Genomic DNA, 25,969 nt, shown 5'->3' with positions numbered 1-25,969 from the left:
CTTGAGGTGAGGACCTTAGAGCATTCTTGAAGTTTACATGGAGGCAATTCTACTCTGAGTGACAAGTCTTGTTCAGTTCTTTCAGAGAAGTGCCCTAGGGATGTTTTGCTGTGCCGAATCAGCCACAAATTAAGAGAAAAGGACTATAGATCACATCTGCATCTTCTCTTTCTTCTCTAGACACCCAGGTTCAGGACAGCAGGGATGCCACCTTTCATTCCCATTTAACACAACGCTTAGCACACAGACATAGTCAGTGCTGAAAATTATTTATCAAGTTAATGGAAAAAACTCAATGGTTTTCTGGTTTCACAGGCCTGTGGCTGTCCCAAGATGGATCTAAAAGTTCCAGAGAAACCACTGAGTTGCCTTAGGACCTGCTAGTTGGGGAAGGGATGACCCTCTATACCTTCTCTTTCAAATAGAGCAAATCCACTCTGATCTTCACAGTGGGATTCCATTCAAAATTTCTTCTAAATAAAAAATACACATAATTATCATTATTTTTGCTCATCTCTGTATAGCTGGGGACAAATCATGCGACAATTAACAAACTAAAGATTGACAACATTATTTCTTATAACTGAACTACTAAGGAAGCATGTTATAATTATATGGCTAGAAAATGAAGAACCTTAGATTTTTTTCTTTCAATTTAAATGCTTCAAAGGGTTCTTTTAAGCCAATTAATCTGTAGAAGTTGCTAGAGGAATGACAGGAAGCATACTCCAATAGCAGTCATTGACCTATACATTAGACAGGAATTCCAATGCCATAGGGGCTGGAGCAAATTACACGTATTTCCCCAGCAGCACCACACAGGCATAGAATCTGCACTAAAGCAGGCCTGGATCTGACATCATGCTTCTCCGCTTACTGCCTGTGGATTTCAGGCTAGCTGCTTTAGTTTCAGTGTCTCAGCCTTCCCAGGTACAGTGGGGAAGAGAATTGGTCCTCTGTAGAGTTGTTAGGATGGTTCATAAAATGATGTATGTAAAACACTTAGCCTGTAAACACTCAAAAACAGCAGCTGATACTAATTTTGGATATAATACCATTTTTCAATTGCACAGGTTGAATCAGACCAATAAAAATTATGAATTGATCACTCTACCTACCCTTTTCTGCTAAAAGTGTGCTATATCCATTCTATTCTCATAGACATAGCTTCAACCAACCCATGTAATACATCAGTGGGGTAGTTCTCAGGCATAAACTGGTCTAAACAGGGTGAACAATGGTTACAATTTGTAGGCAGGATTGATTGGGCCCCAGTCACCTGGAAAAAATGGTGCCCTTGAACATTCCAGAACAAAGGAGAGGCAAAGGAGTTAGTTATGGAGGTCAACTATGTTCACTGTCCAGGACGTTTTGTGCATATATGGAATCATCTTCATAATAACCCTGAGGACTACTACCAGAACCATTTTACAAATGAGAAAACTGAGGCACAAGAGGTATATTGCTTTAAGTCACACAGTTTTGATGGAACAGTTAGAATTTCACCGTGGGTGTATGAACCTAAACCCATTGGTCCATTTCTCCTTCCCTGCATGGCTTCTTTGAAGGGAAGTAGTAAAAGAAGTATGTGGACTACTGGGGTCTGAGCTGACTCAGCCTAATATATGGACACAGTCTTTACAGATTGATCTCCAAAGCATCACTTACAGATCTGAGTTTGCTGAGGGTAATTCAGGAGTCGTTGCAGAGTAGGGACTGCCAGTGTGGTGGCCATGGAGCCCAACTTTGCCTTCAACCTATTGCCTCTGCTGGACTTCAGGAGCAATCTACCTTATAAGACATATGGGTCCCTCCGCTTCTTAAAAAGTACGAAAGTCACCATGCTTACCCTGACATGAAAGCTGTGATTCCACAAAGTGCTTCCCAATTCATTTTCTCATTTTGATAGCCACAGTGACTCCGAAAGGTAGATGCCTAACAGTATTAAAAATTTTGATTTTACAGATGAGCCAACTGAGGCTCTGAGAGGATGAAGATATGCTTATTACCTCTCCTGCGCCAGGCATTTTACCTTAGCAACCTCATTTCATCCTCATTTCCACCATAGGCTATGTATGCAGCTCACCCATTTATTCTTTCAACAAGTGTCTGTTGAAGAACTCTAAAGACATAAGCAGTGACCCAGATAGACAAACCAATTTCTGCATTCATGGAGGAGCTTACATCAATGTGGTTTATTCCCATTTTACAACCAAGAAACCTGGAGTCCAGAGAGGTTAAGTCACTCACCCAAGGTCACACAGGTGTTAAGTAATGCCAGACTCCAACTTGAATGCTGTTTGGATACTTCACTGCTGCTTGCATTCCCTTCCAGCAGAAAGGTAATGGGGAAGACCTAACTGCACTCACATTCAGAAGCAGGGTGAGAGCAATGGTGCTTTTGAAGATGAAAGTGTTGCTGACTCTGCCTGCCTTGGTGCCCCTGAATCTTAGAAGAATCATAGAGACCAAGTTGGGGCAGCTGCCTGCCAAGTCAGCATTTTCTTGTTGATCCAGCTTAGGGAAGTTGTGAGTTCTGGGTTTTTTTTTTTTTTTTTAGGACACTTTATCTCTGAAATGGCCCTAACTCAGGTGTGAGGGAGGCACAGGCAGGTGGGGTGTGTGTGTGTGTGTGTGTGTGTGTGTGTGTGTGTGTTGGGGGTGAAACCATTGGTGGTGCTTTTATTCCTGTTAATGTCCTCTCCTTCCTTCAAGATACTCCGTATTGTGCAGTGCATTTCCTTTCCCAGCATGCCCTCTGTCCTACCTGCCTGGCAGCACTCAGCATTCCCTGGCAGGCCTCATCGGGCCCTCTAGGCTGGCCTGATGCCAGGCTTCACTGCCAGCATTCAAAACCCAACATCCTGAGTTGGGGACATAGTTTCTTTTAAATACAACTGGCATGTTTTGTGGAGTTATTACAATTTTCAAGATACATAGGGTAACACTCAGGGATAAACATTCTTAGGATTCTCTGATTTTGTGTGTCCTAATTAGCTCAGGCTTTCATAACAAAATTTATAGACTCAATGGCATAAACAAGAGGAATTTATTTCTCACAATTCTGAAGGCTGGGAAGTCTGAGATCAGGGTGCTAGTAGGATCAGGTTCAGGTGAGGGCCCTCTTCCCGGCTTACAGATGGCTGCCTTCCTGTTGTGCCCCACCAGGTGGAGAGAGAGGGCCAGCAAGCTCTCTGGGATCTCTTTTAATAAGGGCATTAAGCCTCACTTAAGCCTAATTAGCTCCCAGAAGCCCCATCTCCAGATACTGTTATATTTGTGGTTAGGGCTTCAACACAGGAATTTGGGGGGGATAAAATTCAGTCCATAGCAGTGTGATTTATTAAATAAGGGAGTAAAACATATTTTAAAAAACTATATTACGAAATATATTTTAAAAGATCATTCCCATTTTAATTAACTTACAAATCATTTAATGTGTTTTGTTTCTTGTCAGCAAAAACAAACATAACGTTGAATAAAATTTTAGATGTCAAGTTAGAACTGTGTGAGGGGTATAGCTCTCAACATTATTTTAGAGGGTATGGAGCAAAGAGTTTGCAGATCACTTTTCTAAAGAACCAGAATCAAACTCTTTCGTTGGACAACTTCTAATCCAGTTCTACAGAAAGTATTTATCCCATTTGGGTGTGGTGGCTTATGCCTGTAATCTCAGCACTTTGGGAGGCTGAAGAGAGCAGATCGCCTGAGTTCAGAAGTTTGAGGCCAGTATGGCCAACATGGTGAAGCCCGTCTCTACTAAAAACACAAAAATTAGCCGGGCATGGTGGCATATGTCTGTAGTCCCAGCTTCTCAGTAGTAGCTGAGGCAGGAGAATCCCTTGAACCTGGGAGATGGAGGTTGTGGTGAGCCGAGATTGTGCCACTGCATTCCTGGGTGACAGAGCGAGGCTCCATCTCAAAAACAAAACAAAACAAAGTGTGTATCCCATTAGATGTTCCATGAGAGAAGCCTCTGTTTAAACAGAGCTGTGGGACTGGTCAGTATTTCATGTCCAAACTGGGAGAGTCATTTAACCCGAACCTTCATCTAGTCCTTTTGCTGTTTTCCAACATAGCTCAGTCACTTAACAGTCACAGGCTCATGTGGGAGTCCTGGCCAAAGATTTCCCTGTGCATTATTTAACTCACATGCACACACACATGTATATGCACACACACTCACCCCACACACATGATATATGTTGTGATGGGCTATGGTCAGGCCACCTGTAGGCACATAGATACCGTGAGAACAAGAACATGGTTCTGTGTCAACAGGAATTTCGTGTAAAGGGGTTGATCTCTGAGTGCCAGTGTGGCCTCTCTCCCAGCCTGCAGAAGACTGAGTACAGAGCTTGAGGGATGGGCTCGTAAATGTTTAACAACTGTCTCTCTGAGAAAAACAAAAGATCTTGATTTGTAATGTCTGTCAATTTCTGTGGTGTCACTATTCCTGTCATGGCTGATTTCAAGCTTCCAACTTGAGGTCAACTGGCTTGTAAAATTCCTACAAATCTAACAATTGGCTTTTGCAAACAGGCAGGGGCTGACCTTAGCATATCACTTTTTGAGGCTCATGACTGGGTAATTTTCTCCTCCTGTGTGGGCAGCTGACACTACTGCAATTCACTTCCCTTTGTATGGAACAGAGGGGGGACACCACAGCCCCACCCGCTTCCCGTGCCCTTACTCCTGTGTGCTTTGTGCCTTGCTTGTTTCTGTTGTGGCAGTGAGCTGGTCACTTCAACTATCCTCCAGTATTCAAACCTGGATTAGTCCTTCTGGTCTGGTCTTCCACATTATTATTCCCATTGCCTCAGGAGGAAACTGAGATTCAGCATGTTTAAGATTCTTGGAAGTAGGGCCTGGTGCAATGGCATTCACCTATAATCCCAATTACTTTGGAGGCTGAGGTGGGAAGACCCCCTGAAGCCGGGAGCTCCAGGCTGCAGTGAGCTATGATTGCACCACTACACTCTAGCCTGGGTGACAGAGCCAGACTCCGTCTCTTAAAACAAACAAAAAAAAGATTATTGGAAGTAGAATGTGAACCAAGTTCTCCCGAGTTCTAATTTCTAAGCATTTCCCATTATATCATGTGGCCTCTTATCAGAAGTGTCACTGGGTTAGAGTGAGAGCTGTGTCACATGCGGAGAGAGAGCAATGGACAAACAGCATGCCAGGGACACTGTGAAGAGCCTTCCATTTAGAGCCCAAAGACACGCTGATCCAAGGATGCTAATGAAGTACGGCTCTATTACAGGTGGGGCTCCTGGTGTTTCAAACGGAAAGACAGCTTTGGTCACACTAGACTCCTTTGCTCGCAAACCTCCAAAGGCTCTGCCACCTATCCGATGAGGTGGAAGTGTTGTTATCATTATTATATTGGTGCAAAAGTAATTGCAGTTTTTGCCATTAATACATTTTGACAGTCACCCTAACTCATCTCCGTATATTCTAACTCTGTGCTTTTGCAGATGTTGTTGCCTAATGGAGGGAGGAACACTGTGATGGTTAATTTTATGTGTCAATTTGGTTAGGCCTTTGTATCCAAATATTTGGTTAAATACCAGGGTTGGGTTTAAGCCACCAGTTCCACTGCCATGATAACCTACTAACCCATTAACCCATGAATCCATTAATCTGTGAATGGAATCATTCATTCACAAGGGCTGTGAAGTTATTTTTTAGGTGAGATGAACATTTAAATTAGTAGACTTTGAGTAAATCAGATAACCCTCCACAATGTGGAGACGGGCCTTACAGAGTCAGTTGAAGACCTTAAGAGAAAAATTACTGCTATTCTTCAAGGAAGATAAAATTCTGACTCCAGAGTGCTTTTGGACTTGAGCTATAACATCAGCTCTTCCCTGGCTCTCCAGCCTGCTGGCCTACCCTGCAGATTTTAGACTTACCAACCTCCATAATTTTGTGAACCAATATCTTAAAACAAATATTTATAAGTAATACACACCCTGCTGGTTCTGTTTCTCCAGAGAACCCTGATACAAACACCTTCCTGTTATCCCTACCTGTCAAAGTTTCTTTTCTTTTTTGATATAATATTTTCTTTTCTAGTTACATGAGTTATACATGATTATTCCTAAATATTAAAAAAAAAACTAAGAATAAAGAAATTAAAACTGCTCAATTTCCTCACAGAGCTTTACATACTTTCTTTTTATAAAAACAGATTTATTAAAAAGTAGAAGTTCTCATTCCAACAGGGATAGACAAAAATAAATAAATAAATAATAAAAAATTTTAAAAGCCGAAGTTGGCTTAAATATGTATACATTTGTGTATGTGTGTATTCTACCATGTATGCGTTAAATGTATAAGCATTTTTTATGTCACTGAATATTAACGTAAACCATGATGTTTAATGGTTACCCATTTTTCTATTCTTTAAATATGCTAGAATTTATATAATCATTTCCATACCTTTGAACATTTATGGCATCAGATGGTGCTGTGCTTTGAATTTGTCACACACATTTCATGTATTAGAAAATCTCCAAGTGGCAATACTAAAAGGGGCTTTTAAGAGGTGATTGAATCATAAGGGATCTGCCCTCATAAGTGAATGATTCCATTCACAGATTAATGGATTCATGGGTTAATGGATTAGTGGGTTATCATGGCAGGGGAACTGGTGGCTTAATAAGGAAAGGAAGAAACTCAAGCTAGCACATTAGCTCATCATCATAAGATGCTTGGGATTTCACAGCAAGTCTCCACCAGCAAGAAGTTTCTCACCAGATGTGGTCCCTCGGCCTTGGACTTCTTAGCCTCTAGAACTATAAGAAATAAATTCCTTTTCTTTATACATAGTCTATTTCAAATATTCTGTTAGTAAACAACAGAAAATGGACTAATAAAGCTGAACATGACTCAGAGTCTTTGCTCTCACAAGGTGTGTGTCATTGGTCAGAAGACTTTTTTATTCTGTCAGAGCTTTAGTTTCATTGGGAAATTGATCTTCACAGAGTATTGGTATTTGTGAAGCAATTCAGGTAGATTACTTAGTATAGTGCCTGGCACATGGTGAACATTCTATCAATATTAATTTGTCAACAGTTATTTCTAGATATGTTCAGTTTTCATCATTACAAGTAATTCCGCAAAAATTAAAAATTTCTGTCCATGTACTGAACATCACTTTAACTGAAGCGGGCTTATGAATTCTGAATCTATGGCATTTTGGAGCAGAGTAAGACAAGGGATGTTTGGGGGAAATGAAGAAAGGGAAAGAGAGAAAGGGAAAGAGGGAGGGAGAAGAAGCAAGGAAGGGAAAGAAGGAACAGACAGAACAAAGAAAAAAAATGTAAGAGAGAAATAAAAAGGAAGGAAGGCTGGGAGGCAGGTAGGCATTCTTGCTTCCAGTAAAAACAATATAATTTCTGTTTTTTTATGTCTTGTCCTGCCATATTGCTTGGCAGGGTGACCCTGCCACAAGGATTAGGACCTTTGCTCTAATTAACTGCTGGGGACAAGCCAGTTACTATTTGGCATTCTGCCGTCATTCCCATGACTTTTTAGCAATTGCACTGAAAAGACCAAGCTCTGCAATTTTCATTAAGACTAATCAAGAACAACTTTTGTAGATCATTAATAAACATATTGCATATGACAGAGCCCAGTGTCAGCTCTGGCATCTTCTCAATGATCAGGACTCCCCAAAATAGACACAGAGTATGTGAAGAGAAGCCACCTGGAGCCACTTTTCAATCTACGTAATATAAACTATTATATAAGCCTTTTAAAATTAATCTGATTTTATGAACAGACATGCATGAGATGATATTAAGTGCTTCATTGGAAATAAAATTACATTCAATCTCTTTTTTGTCATTCATCTAGCTAATATCATGTTTCTAAAATTAAGTATTTTTGGTAGATTGCATTTACTATGAGGCTCTTTTGATTAGGGCTTATTATCTTGTTATTCTCAGATGTCTAGTGACTGACATTTTTCTCTTTCAATATCAATTCTGCTAAAGTATTAGGATGTATGTAGGATCTCCTAAACTATATGTTGATCCTTTGGGTGTTGACGGCAAATTTCAGGCGTCAGAAGCAATTGCACAATCTGGAGTTGCGAGGTGAGCTACAATGATGAGTAAGGTGGATGGCTTTGGAGTCAGATGATTCCAGAATTGGTGCCCTTGTGCTTCCCCTGACTAGCTGTGTGATCTAGGCAGAGGTAATTATACAACCTCTGTTACCTTGTATGGCAGAGGCACCTAACAGCCATAACTGAAGCATACCCTGAGGGTGACCCTATGGTCTAAGAAAAGTGTGAGTTTGGAGTTCCAAGCTAAGGAACTTGAGAGTGGCCAACATTGAGATCTCCTATCTATCCATGAAGGACAGCCAAACCTCTGGTTCATCCCCTGGTATACAGGCTGTAAGGAGACTGAGGCCCTTTGCTTTGAATTAAATGGGGATAGCTAGGTTGAGAGTGCTAAGTAAAGATGCTGTATAAACCGCATACATTTTACAAATGGTAGTTGTCTTATTGTGCAGGCTGCCACCACTGGACCACCCCATATTTAATTTTCCTCCAATACCCGCTACGTTTCATTTGCTGTCTCTAGGTCTCATCTTCAGCTTCCTGGACACAGTACCATCCCTATTGGCAGCAACAGGGGTCCAGCACTACAAAGCTCCAATTTTCTTATTGGTAAAGTAGGAGCCAACTTCCAGAGCTTCCGTTAGTTAGGAAAAACTTGTCTAGCTATATTGTCTGTTGTTTTCATCCGTTCTCAATGGCTGCTCTAAACTAGTCTGATTTGTCCATGCTGCAGCCACACTTAGTTCTTCAGTATTTGACCTATTGCCCCTGCCTAGCTTCTAGAAGTTTTATGAGGACTTAGTGAGCCAATGCATGTAAGACATTTATCCTAGTACTTGGGATATAATAAGTGTTTAAGAAACTCAAGCTGCTATCATTATTTTATGGAAATAGAATAGAAGCCATGGTAAACAACAGGTTTCTGTAACTCAACTGCATTAGATCTTCCAGTATCCAAACTCGGCCCTCCTGGCAAGATTAAAAATGTTTCCATAGTGATAACATGCATACTGCCTATTAGAGTTTTTCTTTCTTTTCTTTTCCTTCTTTCTTTTTTTTTTTTTTTTTTTTTTTTGAGACAGAGTGTCGCTCTGTTGCCCAGGCTGGAGTGCAATGGCACCATTTCAGCTCACTGCAAACTATGCTTCCTGGGTTCAAGCAATTCCCTGCCTCACTCTCCCAATTAGCTGGGATTACAGGTACCCACCACCACACCCAGCTGCTTTTTTGTATTTTTAGTAGAGATGTGGTTTTACCATGTTGGCCAGGCTGGTCTTGAACTCCTAACCTCAGGTGATTCACCTGCCCTGGCCTCCCAAAGTGCTGGGATTACACGTGTCAGCCACTACACCTAGCCGTATTTGAGTTTTTTAAAAGAACACTCTGAAGTTGGGATCTTATTATCCTCATTTTGCAGAAGAGGCCATAGAGGGTATAAGTTAAGTTACCCACCCATCATTACACACCTACTTACAGGAAGAAGCAGGAAACAGGCTAGGTGCGTTGCTGCCTGTCAAGGGCTCTCCACCCCGTCCCACTCAGTCAGCATATTTTCTGTGTCACCTTACAGTATAATAGGCACTCTTTCAGGGAACCTTTGTTACAGTCACATTCAGCAATGAATTAAAACTTTTAAGCTGGGCGAGATGGCTCAAGCCTGTAATCCCAGCACTTTGTGAGGCCAAGGCAGGTGGATCATGAGGTCAAGAGATCGAGACCATCCTGGCCAACATGGTGAAACCCCGTTTCTACTAAAAATACAAAAATTAGCTGGGTGTGGTGGCGTGCGCTTGTAGTCCCAGCTACTTGGGAGGCTGAGGCAGAAGAATTGCATGAACCTGGGAGGCGGAGGTTGCAGTGAGCCGAGATTATGCCACTGCACTCCAGCCTGGCACCTGGCAACAGAATGAGACTCTGTCTTAAAAAAAAAAAAACACTTTAATAAACTGGAATCCTGACTGAAATTCTTAGAGTACTGTCAATTGAAAAATAAGTTTAATGTCATGATAAATGTTTGATTTAATTAAAATTTGTATGTCACTTTTTGTCAGCCCGGTGACTCTTGGAACTCAGCTTCGATGTGTTTTCATCTCTTCCTTTCTATTCCACAGTCGATGATCTATTTCAGGTCCTTACTTCTCTACCCCAGATTAGTATGAAAATATCCCAAACCAGTTTCCTTCCCCTTGGCCTCTGTTTCCTCTCATCCAGGGTCAACTGGAGAGAGAGTTATCCCATTCCACAGTCATCTTCCTGACATCTAAATCTGACCATGTCACTTCCCTACTTTAGGAGTGACTTTTCATTGCCCCAGGGATGAAGCCCCAGCATATTTTACCCTAACCCTATTATTTTAATTTAGAATTGTGGTAATTGCCAAAGTCTGCTTCAGCATTTAACACACAGACATGCACGCATATAAAAACACATATAAACACATACATATATACCATGCACAATACCACACACATACACACATTCACATACACACCTACATATGTACACACATACACTAATGCACACATACATGTGGCTTTTTCCATTCTTAACAGCTAGCATGGCTCATTATGTATGCCTTTGTTTCTAGAAAAAAAAACCCACACTTTGTTTCTTGGTTAAAAAGGCTACTGTGTAAACAACTCCGTAAAAAGCAAAAGACAGGGAAAAACGTTTCCCTCATACTTGTACTTTGGCTGTCTTGACTCTTGACCATTTTGCATTAAAAATATTTTTATTTTATTTTTTGTACATTGACAGGTAAAACTGTATATATTTGTTGTGTATAACATGAAGATTTGAAGCACATATACATCGTGGAATGACTAAATTCTAATTAACACATGTATTACCTCACAGTTTATCATTTTTGTGGTGAGAATACATGACATCCAATCTCTTACCATTTTTAAAGAATAAAATATATTGTTAACTATAGTCACTAAGTTGTATAAAAGGTCTTTTGAATTTATTTCTCTTATCTAATTGAAATTTTGTATCTTTTGATTAACATCTCCTCAACCACACTCCAGCCACCCTAGCCCCTGATAATCACCATCTCTACTTCTATGGGATAGTTTCTATTGCCTCCACATAGGAGTGAGATCATGAGATATTTGTCTATCTGTGTTTAGCTTATTTCTCTTGACATAATGTTCATGCTCATCTATGTTATTGAAAATGACAGGACTTCCTTCTTTATGGTGTAAGAGTATTCCATTGTGTATATATACACCTCTTTTTTCTTTATCCATTCATCCATTGATGGATATTTAGGTTGATTAGATATCTTGGCTATGGTAAATAATGTTGCAATAAACATGGGAGTGCAGATGTTTCTTCAACATACAGATTTCATTTCCTTTGGATAATTACTAAGTGGCGGAGTTATTAGATCATATGGTAGTTCTGTTTTTTAAGCTTCTGAAGAACTGCCACTGTTGTAAATAATGACTGTATTAATTTACATTTCCACAGTGTGCAAAGTTTCCTTTTTACCACCTCTTGGCCAATACTTGTTATCTCTTGACTTTTTGATAGCAGCCATTGTGACAGGTATAAAGTGATATCTCATGATGGTTTTTATTTGTATTTCCCTGATAATTAGTGATATTTAACATTTTATTAAATATAGCTGTTGGCTTGTATGTCTTCTTTTGAGAAATGTGTATTCAGGTGCTTTGCCCATTTTAAAATCTGGTATTTATCTTCTTGCTATTGAGTTGTTTGAATTTCTTATATATTTTGTATATAGAAGTATAGTTTACAAGCATTTTCTCCCATTCTGTAGGTTATATTCACTATCTTGTTTCTTTTGTTACGCAGAGACTTTTTAGTTTGATGTAATCTCATTTGTCTATTTGCTTTTTTTGCAGCTCTTGTAAATGAAATTTTTTCTTGACCTTTGTTTTAGTTTGCTGTTAATGTATAGAAATGCCACTTATTCTTGTATGTCGATTTTGTATCCTGCAACTTTACTAAATTTGTTTAATTCTAACTCTTTTTCTTTTTTTTTTGGTGGAGTCTTTAGGGTTTTCTCTATATAAAATCATGTCATCTCCAAACAGAGACAATTTAACTTGTTCTTTTCTAATTTAGATGCCTTTTGATTCTTTTTTTTGTCTAACTGCTCTAGCTGGGACCTCCAGTACCTATATTGAATAGAAGTGGCAAGAGTGGACATTCTTGTCTTTCTTCAGATCTTAGAGGAAGTCATTGCCACTTTTTACTGTTTAAAAATTTTGTTTTAATAACACGGCCTGCTCTGTTGCCCAGGCTGTAGTGCAGTGGCATGATCATAACTCACTGCAGTCTCAAACCCCTGGCCTAATGGAATCCTCCCACCTCAGCCTTCTGAGTAGATAAGGGTTTACAAGTGCCGCTAAGTCCGGCTTGAGGGAGGCCAATTTGAATAACTAAAGCAGTCACCTGTGGCTGCCAAAGAGAATACAGTGGTGCTAACACAGCAACCTCAAATTTCTAGACTCAAGCGATCTTCTCTCCTCAGTGTCCCAAATAGCTAGGACTACAGGCATCTGCAACCACGCTCACATAATTTTTAAATATTTTGTGGAAATGAAGTCTTTCTATTATTGCTCAGGCTAGTTTCATATTCCTGACCTCAAGCTATCCTCCCATTTTGGCCTCACAATGTGCTGGGATTACAAGTATGGACCCCTGCACTTGGCCTAACTTTTTCTTATCGAGTATGATGTTAGCCCTGGGTTTGTCAGATATATAGCCTTTGTTATTTTGAGCTACATTCTTTCTATACCTAATTTATCAAGAATATTAATCATGAAAGGATGTTGAATTTTGTCAAATGCTTTTTCTGCATCTATTAAAATGATCATGTGATTTTGTCCTTTATTCTGTCATTGTGATGTATTACATTTATTGATCTATGTATATTGAACCATCCATGCATCCTGGGATGAATCCTACTTGATCATGGTGAATTATCCCTTTAAAGTGCTGTAGAATTTGGTTTTCTAGCATTTTATTGTATATTTTTTTTCATCAGGAATATTTTTGTAATTAATCAGAAATTTGCGATTTACTTTTTTATAGTGTCTTTGGCTTTGGTCTCTGGATGATGCTAGCCCTGTAAAATTAGTGTGGAAATATTTTTTCCTCTTCAATTTTTTGGAAAAGTTTGAAAAGAATTGACATTCTTCTTTCAACTTTGATAGAATTCACAGGGAAACCATCAGGTCCTGGGCCTTTTTCAAATGGGAGACGTTATATTACTGATTCAATCTCCTTACTTGCTGTTGGTCTATTAAGATTTTCTATTTCTTCATAATTCAGTCCTGGTAGGTTGTAGGCATCAAATGAATTTATTCATTTTATTTGATTTTTTTTCTAAATTAGTCCAGCTGTAGGTTTTTCAATTTTATCTTTAAAAAAATTCAACTCTTAGTTTTGTTTATTATTTCTATTGTTTTTCTAGTCTTTATTTTATCTATTTCTGTCCTGATTTTTATTATTTTCTTTCTTCTACTAACTTTGGACTTAGTTTGTTCTTGTTTTTCTAGTCCCTTGTGTTGCAATGTTAGGTTGTTTGAGATCTTCTTTTTTGATGAAGGTGTTTATTACTTAAACTTCCCTCATATAACTGCCTTTGCTGTATCCCATAAGTTTATGTTGTTTTCCAATTTTGTCTCAAGAAATTTTTAAATTTCCCCTTAAGTTCCTTCAGTGATCCATGGGTTGACCAGGAGCATGTTTAATTTCAGTGTATTTATGAATTTTGTGAAATTCCTCCTGTTATTCATTGATACTTTATATGATTTGAATCCTCTTTAATTTGTTAAGATTTATTTTATGTCCTAATATATGAGCTATCCTGAAGAATGTTTCATGTGCAATCCAGAATAATGTATATTCTGCAGCTATTGAATGGAATGTTTCATACATGTCTATTAGGTCCACTTATTCAAGAGCGTGGCTTAAGTCTGATGTTTCCTTATTGATTTCCTATGTGGGTAATCTGTGTACTGCTGAAAATGGGATGTTGAAGTCCTCTACTATAGTCATATTATAGTGTTATCTTTCCCTTCATATATATTAATATTTGCCTTGTATCTTTAGGTGATTTGATGGTGGATGCAGATATATTTACAATTAATATAGTCACTTGCTGAACCATCTTTTTATCATTATGTAATGACTTTCTTTGTTCATTTTCATAGTTATTAATGTAAATCTATTTTATCTTGTGTAAGTAGAGGTATTCCTGCTCTCTTTTGGTTTTCATTTGCACGTAATACCTTTTCTATACTTCATTTCAATCTATGCATCCTAACAGGTAAAGTGAGTCTTTGTAAGCAGCATGTAGTTGAGTCCTGTTTTTCATTTATTCGGGCATTCTACATGTTTTGATTCTAGAATTTAATCCATTTACATAGGTAGAGACTTTCTACTGCCATCTTATTAATTGTTTTCTAGTTTTTTTGTAGATCTTTTGTCACTTGCTTCCTCTCCTTTTGTCTTTCTCTGATGTTAAGTGATTTTCACTAGTGGTATATTTGAATTCCTTGCTTCTATTTTTCGTGTATTTACTATAGGTTTTTGCTTTGTGGTTACCATGAGGGTTACAAAAACATCTCATGGTTATAATAGGTTGTTTTTTAAGCTGATGGCAACTTAACTTTGATCACACACACACATATCCTACTGTATGCTTTTAATCCTCTTCTCTCCAGCATTTTATATTTTTATGTCAATATTTACATTTTAATATTGCATATTTCTTAAATTAGTGTGTATATTATTATTTGTGGTGGTTTTGGTTTTTTTTTAACCTATATACCAAAATTAAAATTAATTTATATCCTTTTCCAAGTTTTCTGCTACTATTTGTAAAAATAAGCTTTCTACCCCTTTATCTTTCTGTTCTCCTTCTAAAACCCACAAGACTTAAATATTTGCTCTTTTGGTGTTGTCCCATAAATCCTGTACTAATATAGTATTAGAGCATTCTGAATTTTACTTTGAACTTATTTTTACCAGTAAGTTTTATACTTTCAAATGTTTTTGTGATATTCATTAGCATCCTTTTCTTTCAGCTAGAAGAACTTCGTTTAGCATTTCTTATAAGACAAGTCTGGTGGTGATGGATTCCCTCAGCTTTTGTTTGTCTGAGAAAATCTTTGTCTCCCTTAATTTTTACAGGACAGTTTTGCTAGATATGCATTTTTGGCTGGCAGGTTTTTTATTTACCTTCAGCACTTTGAATATATCTTCCACTTTCTCCTAGCCTATAAGGTTTCTTCTGAGGAGTCTGATGTTAACCATATTAAGACTCCTATATATGGTTATTTGCTTCTTTTTTGTTGTTGTTGCTTTTAATATCTTTTCTTTGTCTTTGATTTTGACTGTTTGATTATTATGTTTCTTTGGCTATTTTTATTTTTCAACCAGGGTTGAATCTGATTGGAGACCTTTGACCTTTCTGTACCTGTATATTTACATCTATTTCCAAGTTTGAAATGTTTCCTGCTACTATTTGTTTAAATAAGCTTTCTACCCCTTTATCTTTCTATTCTCCTTCTAAAACACCCATGACTTGAATATTTGATGTTTTGATGTGTCTCATAAATCCTGTAAGCTTTCTTTATACCTCTTTATTCTTTTTATTTCTTTGTATATTTTCAAATAACCTCTGTTGGTGTTCACAATTTCTTTCTTCTGCCTGAGAAATTCTGCTGTTAAGTTTCTTGTTCTGGTTACTTATTGTTTTCCTAATTTTATTAAATTTTTTCTTTGCATTTTCTTGATATTTTCTGAGATTTCTTAAAATAATTATTTTGAGATATTTGTCAGGCAGTTCACACATCTTCATTTCTTTAGGTTCAGTCACTGGCACCCTATTTTGTCTCTTAATGATGTCATGTTACCCTGAAGATTTTTGATCCTCATCATTTTGCCTCAATGCCTGATCATTTAAAGAAGTAAATCCTTATTATAGTCTTCACAGACTGGATTTTCCTGGGAAAGCACTGTGGCAGGTATGGTGCTAGGGCATGCCAGAAGCCTGGGGCAGTTGCAGCCAGAATGTCATTGCTAGAAACATGGTAGCTACTACATGGGTACTACTTCTGGGTGGGCCAGAAGCCTGGGACACAACTAAAGCTTGCCCATTGCTGAGGGATGTCTAGAGCCCAGGTCCACCAATGTCAGCCTAATGTGGTGTGTGCCTGAGATCAGGTTGGCCAAGCCAGCCTGTAGTCTTGAGCTATGTGGTCCTACCTGCCATCAGGGCATGTGTAGAGTCTTAGTCTGTGGGTACCAGCCTCATATATGGAACCATGAGGGTCTGCCCAGTGCTGGTTTTTACTGTGGCAGGCCCAGTGTTGGTATCCAAGGCAAAGGCCTGCGCCCACCTCCTTCTCTTTTCCCCAAGTAGATGGTATATTTTTCTGCACTGTGCTGCTTGGGATGGGAGGAAGTATGATATGGGTAATATAATATAAATTTGTCCTGCCTACTCTCTTTACTGCACCTTTTCTTATTATTGTGCTGCAGTTGAGTATTATGACATCTTACCTGGTTTCCTTAGCTCTTTTGAAGCTATTTTCACATATGAATAGTTGCTCAAATTGATGTTTCTGTTAGAGAATAATCACAGGAGAGTCCTATTTCACTATCTAGCTTTGCTACTCCTCACCCACTTTGAAACCTGCCAATACTCTAACTAGCAGCAGACAACCCTGGCCTTTCCTAATTTTGGTACCCTGTCCTCAAATGTCTGTGGTTGTAGAGGATTTCTATCACATATTTGGATTGATCAGTGAGTAGGAGACTGGAGTCATTTTGAGTGTTGGTTTGCCATTTGCACAAAAATTATAAATCTCACCTAAACAAGGAAACTATTGGAGTTGTTAGGTATAGTGACTAAAAATCCAAATGCCATCTTACCATCACAGCACTGGTCCCTTGGTGTCTTTCTGCACTCTGGGGATTGATAGTATCCTAACTTTGAGAAAATGCTAGAATGAGGGACAAGGAGAGCTGCTAAAAAGAGGAGGACAAAACCTCAAACAGGGATCAATTTCTGACAGCAAATAAAGAGGGTGAAAATAAAATCTGGGGACACTAGTCATACATTATGATATACGTAATATAATATGAGCATTTCCAGTCTTTCTAGCTTCTATCAAGTTTTTAAATTGGAACAAGTAACTTTGCAGCTGAATAAAAAAATTTCATCTTGTTTAAGCAGTAATTGGTTAAGATTATTAGCTTTTGATAAAGCGATGTAGCTGGAATTCTCTTTGAAACACATTAAGGTGCAAATATTGTTCACCTGCCATTCCTCAGAGTGAAATATTTGACATAAGACTGGAAACTACAGAAGTTTCAGCCAATGGCAACCAAGGTTTGCCTAATTCCAGGGCTCTTACTAATTCCTTTGTAGCATGCTTTCTTGCTAACTAGAAGAATTAATACTGGACCTTAAGTTACTTAGATGAGAATCAAGGAGTTGTTTGGATATTAATAGATTTTGATTCATATAGTTTGAAAAAGACTTTGAATCATTTCTTACTGTTCAATTTCAAAACTCCAGAAAGGAGACCTTAATTCAATAAAATAGGAAGAGTAAGGTCCTCTCCAGAATGAGAAATAATAATGCTGTAATTATCTCAAAGCATTTGATTATAGATGTTTATTTATTTTCCAATGTTATCTCTGTAACATATCTTTTACTTAAGGCTAAGATATAAACACTTATGGAAAATCTATAGAAAGTTTTGCTACTTAAATTTGATTATTATGTGATTATAAATCACAGGTTTTCAGAACTAATGGAGACTTCAGAGTTGTCTGACCTGATTTTCCCATTTTGTAGGCAATAAATTTAATTGTTCCTCCAAAGGGCACCCATGCACAAAGACATCCAGGTGACATGATTATCATTGTATTTGTAGGGCTTAGCGCAGTGCCTGACATATAGTGGAGCTCAATAAACATTTGCTGACCAGTCTACTGATTGACAGAATAAGGTTCACACACCTACTTAGTGGTAGAGATCTCTGATCTTCCAAGTGTCAGTCTGTATTAGTCAGTTCTTGCATTGCTATAAAGAACTGCCTAAGACTGGGTAATTTATAAAGAAAAGAGGTTTAATTGACTCATAGTTCCACAGGCTCTACAGGAAGCATGGCTGGGGAGGCCACAGGAAACTTAAAATCATAGCAGAAGGCAAAAGGGAAGCAGGCATGTCTTACATAACAGAGAAGAAGGAAGACAGCAAAGAAGGAGGTGCTACACACTTATGAACAACCAGATCTCATGAGAACTCACTCACTCTCTTGAGAGCAGCAAGGGGGAAATCCACCCCTATGATCCAATCACCTCCCACCTGACCCCTCCTCCATCTCTGGGGATTACAATTTGACATGAGATTTGAGTCGGCACGCAAATCCAAACATATCGCAGTCCCATTGCTCTCCTTTATACCAGTGAAAATATTATCACAATTCATCCTAGTTTTCAGGAAAAAAACTCTCAAGTGTGCAAATTAGCAGTTAAGAAACATCTGAAGCCTTTTTCATTAACTAAAACCTTAACAAAAGGGACCTCTGTGTTGGAATCCGCAGATTCCTCTCTCCATAGTTCCTAGAGTACTTCTGCATCTCTACAGAAGATAGGGAGATAGTAGAGAGAATATCTTGGGTCTCTTTATCTACCTACTTACTTGGTATTAGGGATGGTAAAGGGTTTGGTTTCCATCATATACCTCATAAAAAAGTACCATAAATTCTCATTTCACCTGTGCATCTCCTGATTCCATTTTCTTGGCTTCATGGGAGACTTTCAGATGAATCCCTTAAATGAAGCATAAGGCCTCTGAAATTGCTACTTAAAATTTTTTCTTCCCATAGGACAGATGACATAAGAAGACTGTGACAATTGGATATTTTTCTTACGATATGATAAAGCGCTACATGTGCATTTCCAAAGGTAGGCTGCTATCACTATGGACACACGCCTTCTGCTGATGGAAAGGTACTAAAAGGATTTTGGACATTCCTAGTCTCTTTGCTCCTTGCTGGAATGGTAATCCAGCAGTCTTCAAAGAGGCTTGGATGCAGGCGGAATTACTCTGAATTCACTTCAATCACCAAGCTGGCCAGCCCCACCTAATGTAGGCTGGGGCATTGGCCTAATGTAGGGCTGGAAAGCTTGGCCAGATAATGCTTAAAATTCTATTACAGTATTAGAGATGGTGTAAAGGGAGAAAGGTTTTTAGAGTGGTTTTGTCTCCTGCTCCTCAAATTCCTTCTCTTTTGAAAAAATAAAAATATGATGATGCCCAGACAAGGAAAGAATCCCAAATTACCCTTAAGATACCCAGAATCATGGCCTCTGGGTCTCTCCTTACAGCCTACCACCCTGTGTCTGGTCCTGTGAGTTCTTGCTGCTCCTTTGTTTCAAGACAATGTGCTACAGCAATTGCACACACTATTCATCTGTTTGCAGAGGACAGCAAAGGCCCTGCAGCTTACAAACAGCACTCCACTTGAAAAGACTGTTAAATGACCGTCTTTGTTACATAGCTTTCATTTAGAGGCTGTCCGCTATAGCCTACTGCCTTCTTTCAACAAAAGATGATTTTTCCTCATGCTGGCTTCATATTCTCCCAGAATATGTGACGTAAGTCAAAGGGGTCTGCCTTTCACCATACATATGATTTGCCACAAAGGGCAGATGGAGTGGTGTGTGATCATGTACATTGAAGACCCAGGTAATATGGAGGGGATCACAAATTACCTGATGGTTTTGATCATGCTGAGACCCATTTCAACACAGCAGTGGGCATGGTCCTGGCGGGGCTCAGGAAGTCCGGACACGCAGTAGTAGCAGTCCCCCAGGATTTTAATACGAAGGCAGTGATGCTCCTGGAAGGAAAGGGATAAGAGGGAAGGGTTTATGTCAGCAGAAGGATCATTTCTTCAGAAAGTCTTGAGAAAGAGGCGAGCAGGGTTAGGTGGTCTGCAATTTGGGGTAAGGGGCACCTACCTTTGAAATGTACTTCTAACTATCTTTCTAAGAGATATGAGGTGTAACCTAAATGGGGGTTTGAAGGATCCAGAGGTGGAGTGGAATCATTAAAAAAATTGGGTTTTGAGCTCAAAAGCTATGTGATTATGTCCAAACTTTGCTACATACTAGCTCTATGGTCTGTACACCTGCCACTCGGTCAGGACTGGCAAAGAGTGCTTATAGTGTTTCCTACAAATTCAGCCTCAAGCCATGTCTGTCTTCTCAAAAACAGCTGTGAATTAATAGCTTTTAGCACTATTCAGCTTAATAATAAACACTTAAAAATATAAATCACTTATGGATTTCTATTATTTCAACTTTATAAAGTCCCTTTCCAGCAAGAACATTAGCACTTTTATGAAGAGAAACTAAGTCTTCTTATGCATCATTTTGTTCTTTTATTAATTTACATGCTTGTTCATTGAAAAAATTAAACATCAATTAGGCACCTATAATAAGGCAAACGTTGTTTCTAACACAAAGATGACTAATAATAGCTCCTATTATGCACTATAAATAAAAGAGTTAATTCTCACAACAACCCTCTAAGGAGAGTTGTTTTTCTTGTTTCCATTTCACAGGTGAGAAGTAGTACAGTTGTTAGGTGGATTCCCAATCTTAAAGACACAATTCTTACAAAATTTCAAAGAACAACAAGCATCAGGAAAATAATGCATGCTTTTACATTGGATAGGAAATAGCTTGATGTTGTAGGTTCTACAAGAAAGAGAACTTAAGACAATAGAGCATGGGGAGCCAACGGCCCTGGTTTAGGAGCCACACCGCACAGGATCAAATCTCAGATATCCCCTCTGTTTTTTCTATGAATCTCTGGGTAAATTACCTAAACTCTGGGCTTCAGATGCCTCATCTATAGAATGGGAGTAATCATAGGACTTGTCCCATTGTGCCACTGTGAGGGTTAAGTGAGATGATGCAATTGAAAGCTCAGTACAAAGTCTGGGAGATGGGGCACTCAATTAATATTGCCTCTTTCTTTGATAAAGACCTGGACTCCAGGCCTAGCTCCTTCACATATTTATTTCTCATCATAGACAAGTGTCTTTTCCTCTTGGTTTCCTTGGATGGATTGTTGAGACTGAATGACCTCTGAGATGCCTTCTAGATTTGAGGTCCTAGAGGCTTATGGTTCCATGACTGTGTGGGAAATGCAGGGCCCTAGAGCTGGAGGAGGGTAGTTATTGATGAAAAAGTGCCCACTGAGAGACTAACAGTCCTGTTGATGCCCTTACAGTAGCAAGTTATAAAGCACTGTGTTGGTTTCCTAATCTCACCAGGAGTTGTGCATTATGTTTGGGTAATGGATAAGTAAAAATACTATACCAAGTAAAACAAATATTAGACTGGGAAAAGATAATCAGAACTGTCTCTGGTACATTCCTGTCCGATTTCTGGGGCCTTGCTAGCCTTCCCAAATGGGCCCACATGCAATCTTCAGAACTCTGTCAGCATGTGCAGCCATCCCAGGTTTATTTTTAGGAGATCGGGGTTCCTGTCTATTGGCTGTGGCAATGCAGCTAATTTTGCAAGACAGCTGACGATGAGGTCTGATTGATCAAATAAAAGAAGGCTGTTGTTTCTTCTGAGACCCTGAGAGTATCGTGATTAGAATGGAACTGAGAAAATGTCTTGTTCATTGGTCCTAGCAGTGGCCAGATTTGTGGAGTTAGTGGGACTATTATTGAAAAAAAAAAATCAGGGGATCTATAAATGTTGCAGGGTACATTTATGAAGAAATGTATAAACAATCTATCAACAAACACCAAAAACAGCAATCCAAATACTATCTACTATCCCCACCACTTATAAAAGCAAATATATTTTTAACACCAAAACTATTAGAAAGATATATCCTCAGAATAAAGGCAAGGTTTTCTTCTTACCTAAATAAATTTAACATTATACAAATTTACTACATTGTTCTTATCATTTTTAAAAATCTCATGACTGCAAGTTTAAAATTTTCAATTTTTGTGTATGAAGAAGAATTTGAGAACCAGTGTTCCAATATCTTATTCTGAATTTGAAGGTCAGAACACTGAAGTTGGAAGGCAGGGACTGGTAACTTCATCTGCAAATGGTCTTTTGGGGCACTGGGTTGGTATGAGAGACTCCTATGAAAGAGGGCCTGGTGCCATCAAACCCAGATGTATTGATCGGCCTATTGCCTGTTTGCTACAGGGAGGGATGAGGGAAAGGGGTATAATAAAAACTACTTTGGTCTAAAAATCTGACATCTGCATTCCAGGCACATTTACTAGCTGTTTGACCTTGGATAAGACACTGAAGCCACTGTATGTGGGTTTCAATTCCTTATATGTGACAAGTGCCAAAATAATCTATCTTAATACATAACAGAGTAAGCATGCCCATCACCTAATGACAATGACAGTGACACCTGGAAGTAGCCTTCTCAGTGTTCAACATGCTGCTCCTTATCTTTTTTTCTTTGAATGTCACAATAAAACTCTGAACATGGCAGAGCAGGTAAAGTCACATCTGTTTTACAGATAGGAAAATTTCAGTGGAGAGAGGGGAAACTTTCTGTGCCACAGAAGAGCTGGCTCAGAGTAACAATCTGGGTTGGTTGCCATACTCCGCAACTCTGAATCTGTGATCTTTCCCTGAAAACAGAGGTGAACGCATTTTAGAAAAAATCTAAATGGGGACAGGAACTAATAGTCATTGAGTACGTACCATGTGCCAGGCAATGTGCTAAATGCATTACACTAATCTCAGTCTTCAGGACCACTTTCTGAGTCACGTGACATTTTACAGATAGGAAAAGCAGGCTTAAGGGAAGGGCCATACACCAAATAAGAGGCAGAAGAGGAATTCAAATCCATGTTTGTCTGATTGTGGGGCTTTATGTTCTCTCTTTGCAAAACTGCAGAAATTATGGCAAAGTCCAGAATGTTAGGTCTCCTGACAAAAGTGTGTTTTGGAAGGAGATTTTGTAAAGTGTTTTATTACTCTTCTGAGGCAGACATTGAATAATGATGTGATGATGTTCATGTCCAGGGTTTGTTATTCTTCCAACAAAAGTTGGAGCTGGTAGCCTCCTTGAAACTCTGTGGATCCCAAATACATGGTGTATATAAGAAAAAATATAAAAATAAAATGTACATTATATATATATATATATGTGTATATATATATATAATATATAATATATAAAAGGCATGGATTCTTATCTGTCAAGGTCTGTCAATTTCCAGACACATTTTTCTGATCAAATACTATGAGCTGTCAGATGATTTGACAGTAATATCCAAATAACTTATTTGTACCAGAAACTGCCTTGAAAAATTCACATAAAGGAAGCCAGATTGCTTTGGAAAAAATATTCAAAAAGAAAAATAAAGTAGGGTGAGTATCTTCTTAAAAAATTTATTGAGTTAGCCTTATCGCAATCCCTTCCTCCTGTCTTGATGACTTTGACATTATCAAAATCTTGGGAAATTTTCAAGAGTTTATGAAACTGCACATACAGACAGTAGATAAAAATTAGGAGATAAGTGCACCAAATTATCAAAGATGGTTATATTGTTCAGGGGGTAGAATTACTGTGTACTGTGCATTGCATACATCTTTGATGTTTGAATTTTATTTAATGAACAAGTATAACTTTAAAAAGCAGAAAAACTCAATAAAAATGAAAAAGACTCTCAAAGCAAAAACATAATTGCTGTCAATGTACTTTCAAAAAAGTTATATTAGAAATCCCAGCAAATTTTCTAGTATTTAATTGTAATCACATAAGTAGTACGTGAATATATTTTCTTGGTAAAAATGAAACTGTAGAAAAGGTTTAAGTCCCCTAGGACAGCATCTTGTCGTCAGACACACAGTGCCCTGGAAGCCTGGTCTTCCTGCCCTCTGCATGGAGGCTGCTATGTATTCGCATGTCATTTTCCCTTTCCCGACTCTGAGCTTCCTGAGGGAAGGGACTGGTTTTATCTTTTCAGAGACTTGCACAGTACCTGACTAAGTACCCTTTCTCTTTCTCTGGGTCAGCAGGGCTTACTGTGATGCCAGAAATTGACCTTAAGCACATCTGCCACTTCTCATTGGAGGGCCATTTTTGTTTATCTTGGCATCTTTGAACAAAAATATCAGAACCATAATAGCAAATGGAATTGGTCTATGTCACTGACACCAACCACCACTGATGCAACAATAAAAGGAAATGGTATACATGTTTTTTCCCAGTCCCCAGCCCTCCAGCTAAAATCAACCCTCCTATTAGGAGGATACCTCAGTCTCCACTTCCTCCTCCATCCCTGTCAGTTTCCTAGCTAGCAACTGTCCAGTAGCCGAAATTTATACTAAGTTTCCTTGACAAGCCCCTGCTTGCCTTTCTAGCCGCATCTCCACCACTTCCTACCCTGCACTTTATCCTCCAGCAATCTCTTCTGGCTTCTCCACATGCACAGAATAACATCTTTATGCTCATTTTCTCCTCTGCATAAAATATCCTTCTCTGATTTCTTTGCCTTGCTAATTAGTGTATACATTATGTACAATAAAATTTACCTTTTTGACAAATTCAAACCTATGTCTGTCTGACTTGGGGCTCCTTGCCCTCTCTCTACAAAACTGTAGAGAGTAATGCAAACAACCACCATAATAAAAATATAAACCAGCTATGTAATCCCCCAGATCGCCCCACCCTACGTTCCATTGCTATCCACATGCGTATTCCATTCCCAGCCCTCCTTGCAGCTACTTATCTGTTTTCTGCCTCTGTAACTGTACCTTTTATAGGATGTCTTATAAAGGGAGTCATAAAATATCTAGCCTTTTGTATCTGGCTTCTTTCACTTGACATATTACACTTGAGATTCATTGATGTTGCACATAACAGTGGATAATTCTATTTTTTTTTTTTTTTTTTTTTTTTTTTTTTTTTTTTTTTTTTTTTTTTTTTTTTTTTTTTTTTTTTTTTTTTTTTTTTGCTGAGCAGTATTCTACTGTATTGTTTATACCATTTTTAAGACTCAGCTTAAGGGTCACTTTCTTCAAAAAGTCTCCTCTCATCTAAAGGTCATGTATTGCCTCTGTGTTCCCATAGCCCCCAGACTTACCTTCCTCATAACACATGTACATTCCTTACCTATTTATGAATCCCTAATTACATGTAATTCCAGCAAGAGAGGAAGTGCGTTTTTGTCATTCTCATGTTCTTAACACATAGCAGCATGTACAATACCTAGCAGGTGCTTAGATGAAAGTATGAAAGTATCTCCCATAGAATGAAGCAGCCTTAAAAGAGAACATTTTGATGCGCTAAAAATGAACTCCCACTTGATGAGGTCTTATTTAATTCTCACTACAGCTCTGTGAAGTTGGCACTAACATACACACTTTACAAAGCAGGAAATTAAAATGTCTATTTGAACCCAAAGCCTACTCTAAAGTACAGTGTGATAATGATATTACTTTGTAACTCAAGTGACTTTATGACTATGAATCTGTGTTTGGATAGCAAATATCCATCTCCTTTAATCTATTTTCTAGCTTAGCTCTGATCAAGCCAAATGGAAAATGAAGGTACTGTATTGTTGGCTAAAAACAAAGCTTTTAAGTTAGGTTGATCAAAATGGTGGTGGGATGGTCCAGCAGATTACTGGTTTTTGAGAACATACTAATTCATCCCAGATGGCTGGGGTTGGCTGGGAAACTGCAGGCCATCATTACTGCATGCATGAGCACTGTGGCTGCAGCTGGATGGCACCTGGCCACGTGCAAGGGGAAGCAATGATACGGGTGTTGAAAGCAGATAGAAAGGACTTGGGTTTGACTGTCGCTCAACCAGCT

The 25,969-nt window shown here is 38.6% G+C and overlaps 1 protein-coding gene across 3 annotated transcripts in view; it reads right to left on the bottom strand.

The window, feature by feature from the left end:
• ADCY8 (adenylate cyclase 8) overlaps nt 1-25,969 on the bottom strand; it is a 268,034-nt gene that overhangs the window by 134,349 nt on the left and 107,716 nt on the right. For all 3 annotated transcript variants that reach the window (XM_017500373.2, XM_017500379.2, XM_017500387.2), the window contains exon 5: nt 19,856-19,983. In XM_017500373.2, coding sequence (XP_017355862.1) covers nt 19,856-19,983 — 128 coding nt within the window. The remainder of the gene's footprint in view (nt 1-19,855; nt 19,984-25,969) is intronic.

The sequence above is a fragment of the Cebus imitator genome, unplaced genomic scaffold, assembly GCF_001604975.1.
Source record: "Cebus imitator isolate Cc_AM_T3 unplaced genomic scaffold, Cebus_imitator-1.0 Scaffold13, whole genome shotgun sequence".
NCBI classification, from domain to species: Eukaryota; Metazoa; Chordata; class Mammalia; order Primates; family Cebidae; genus Cebus; species Cebus imitator.
This window is presented reverse-complemented; position numbering and strand designations above follow the sequence as displayed.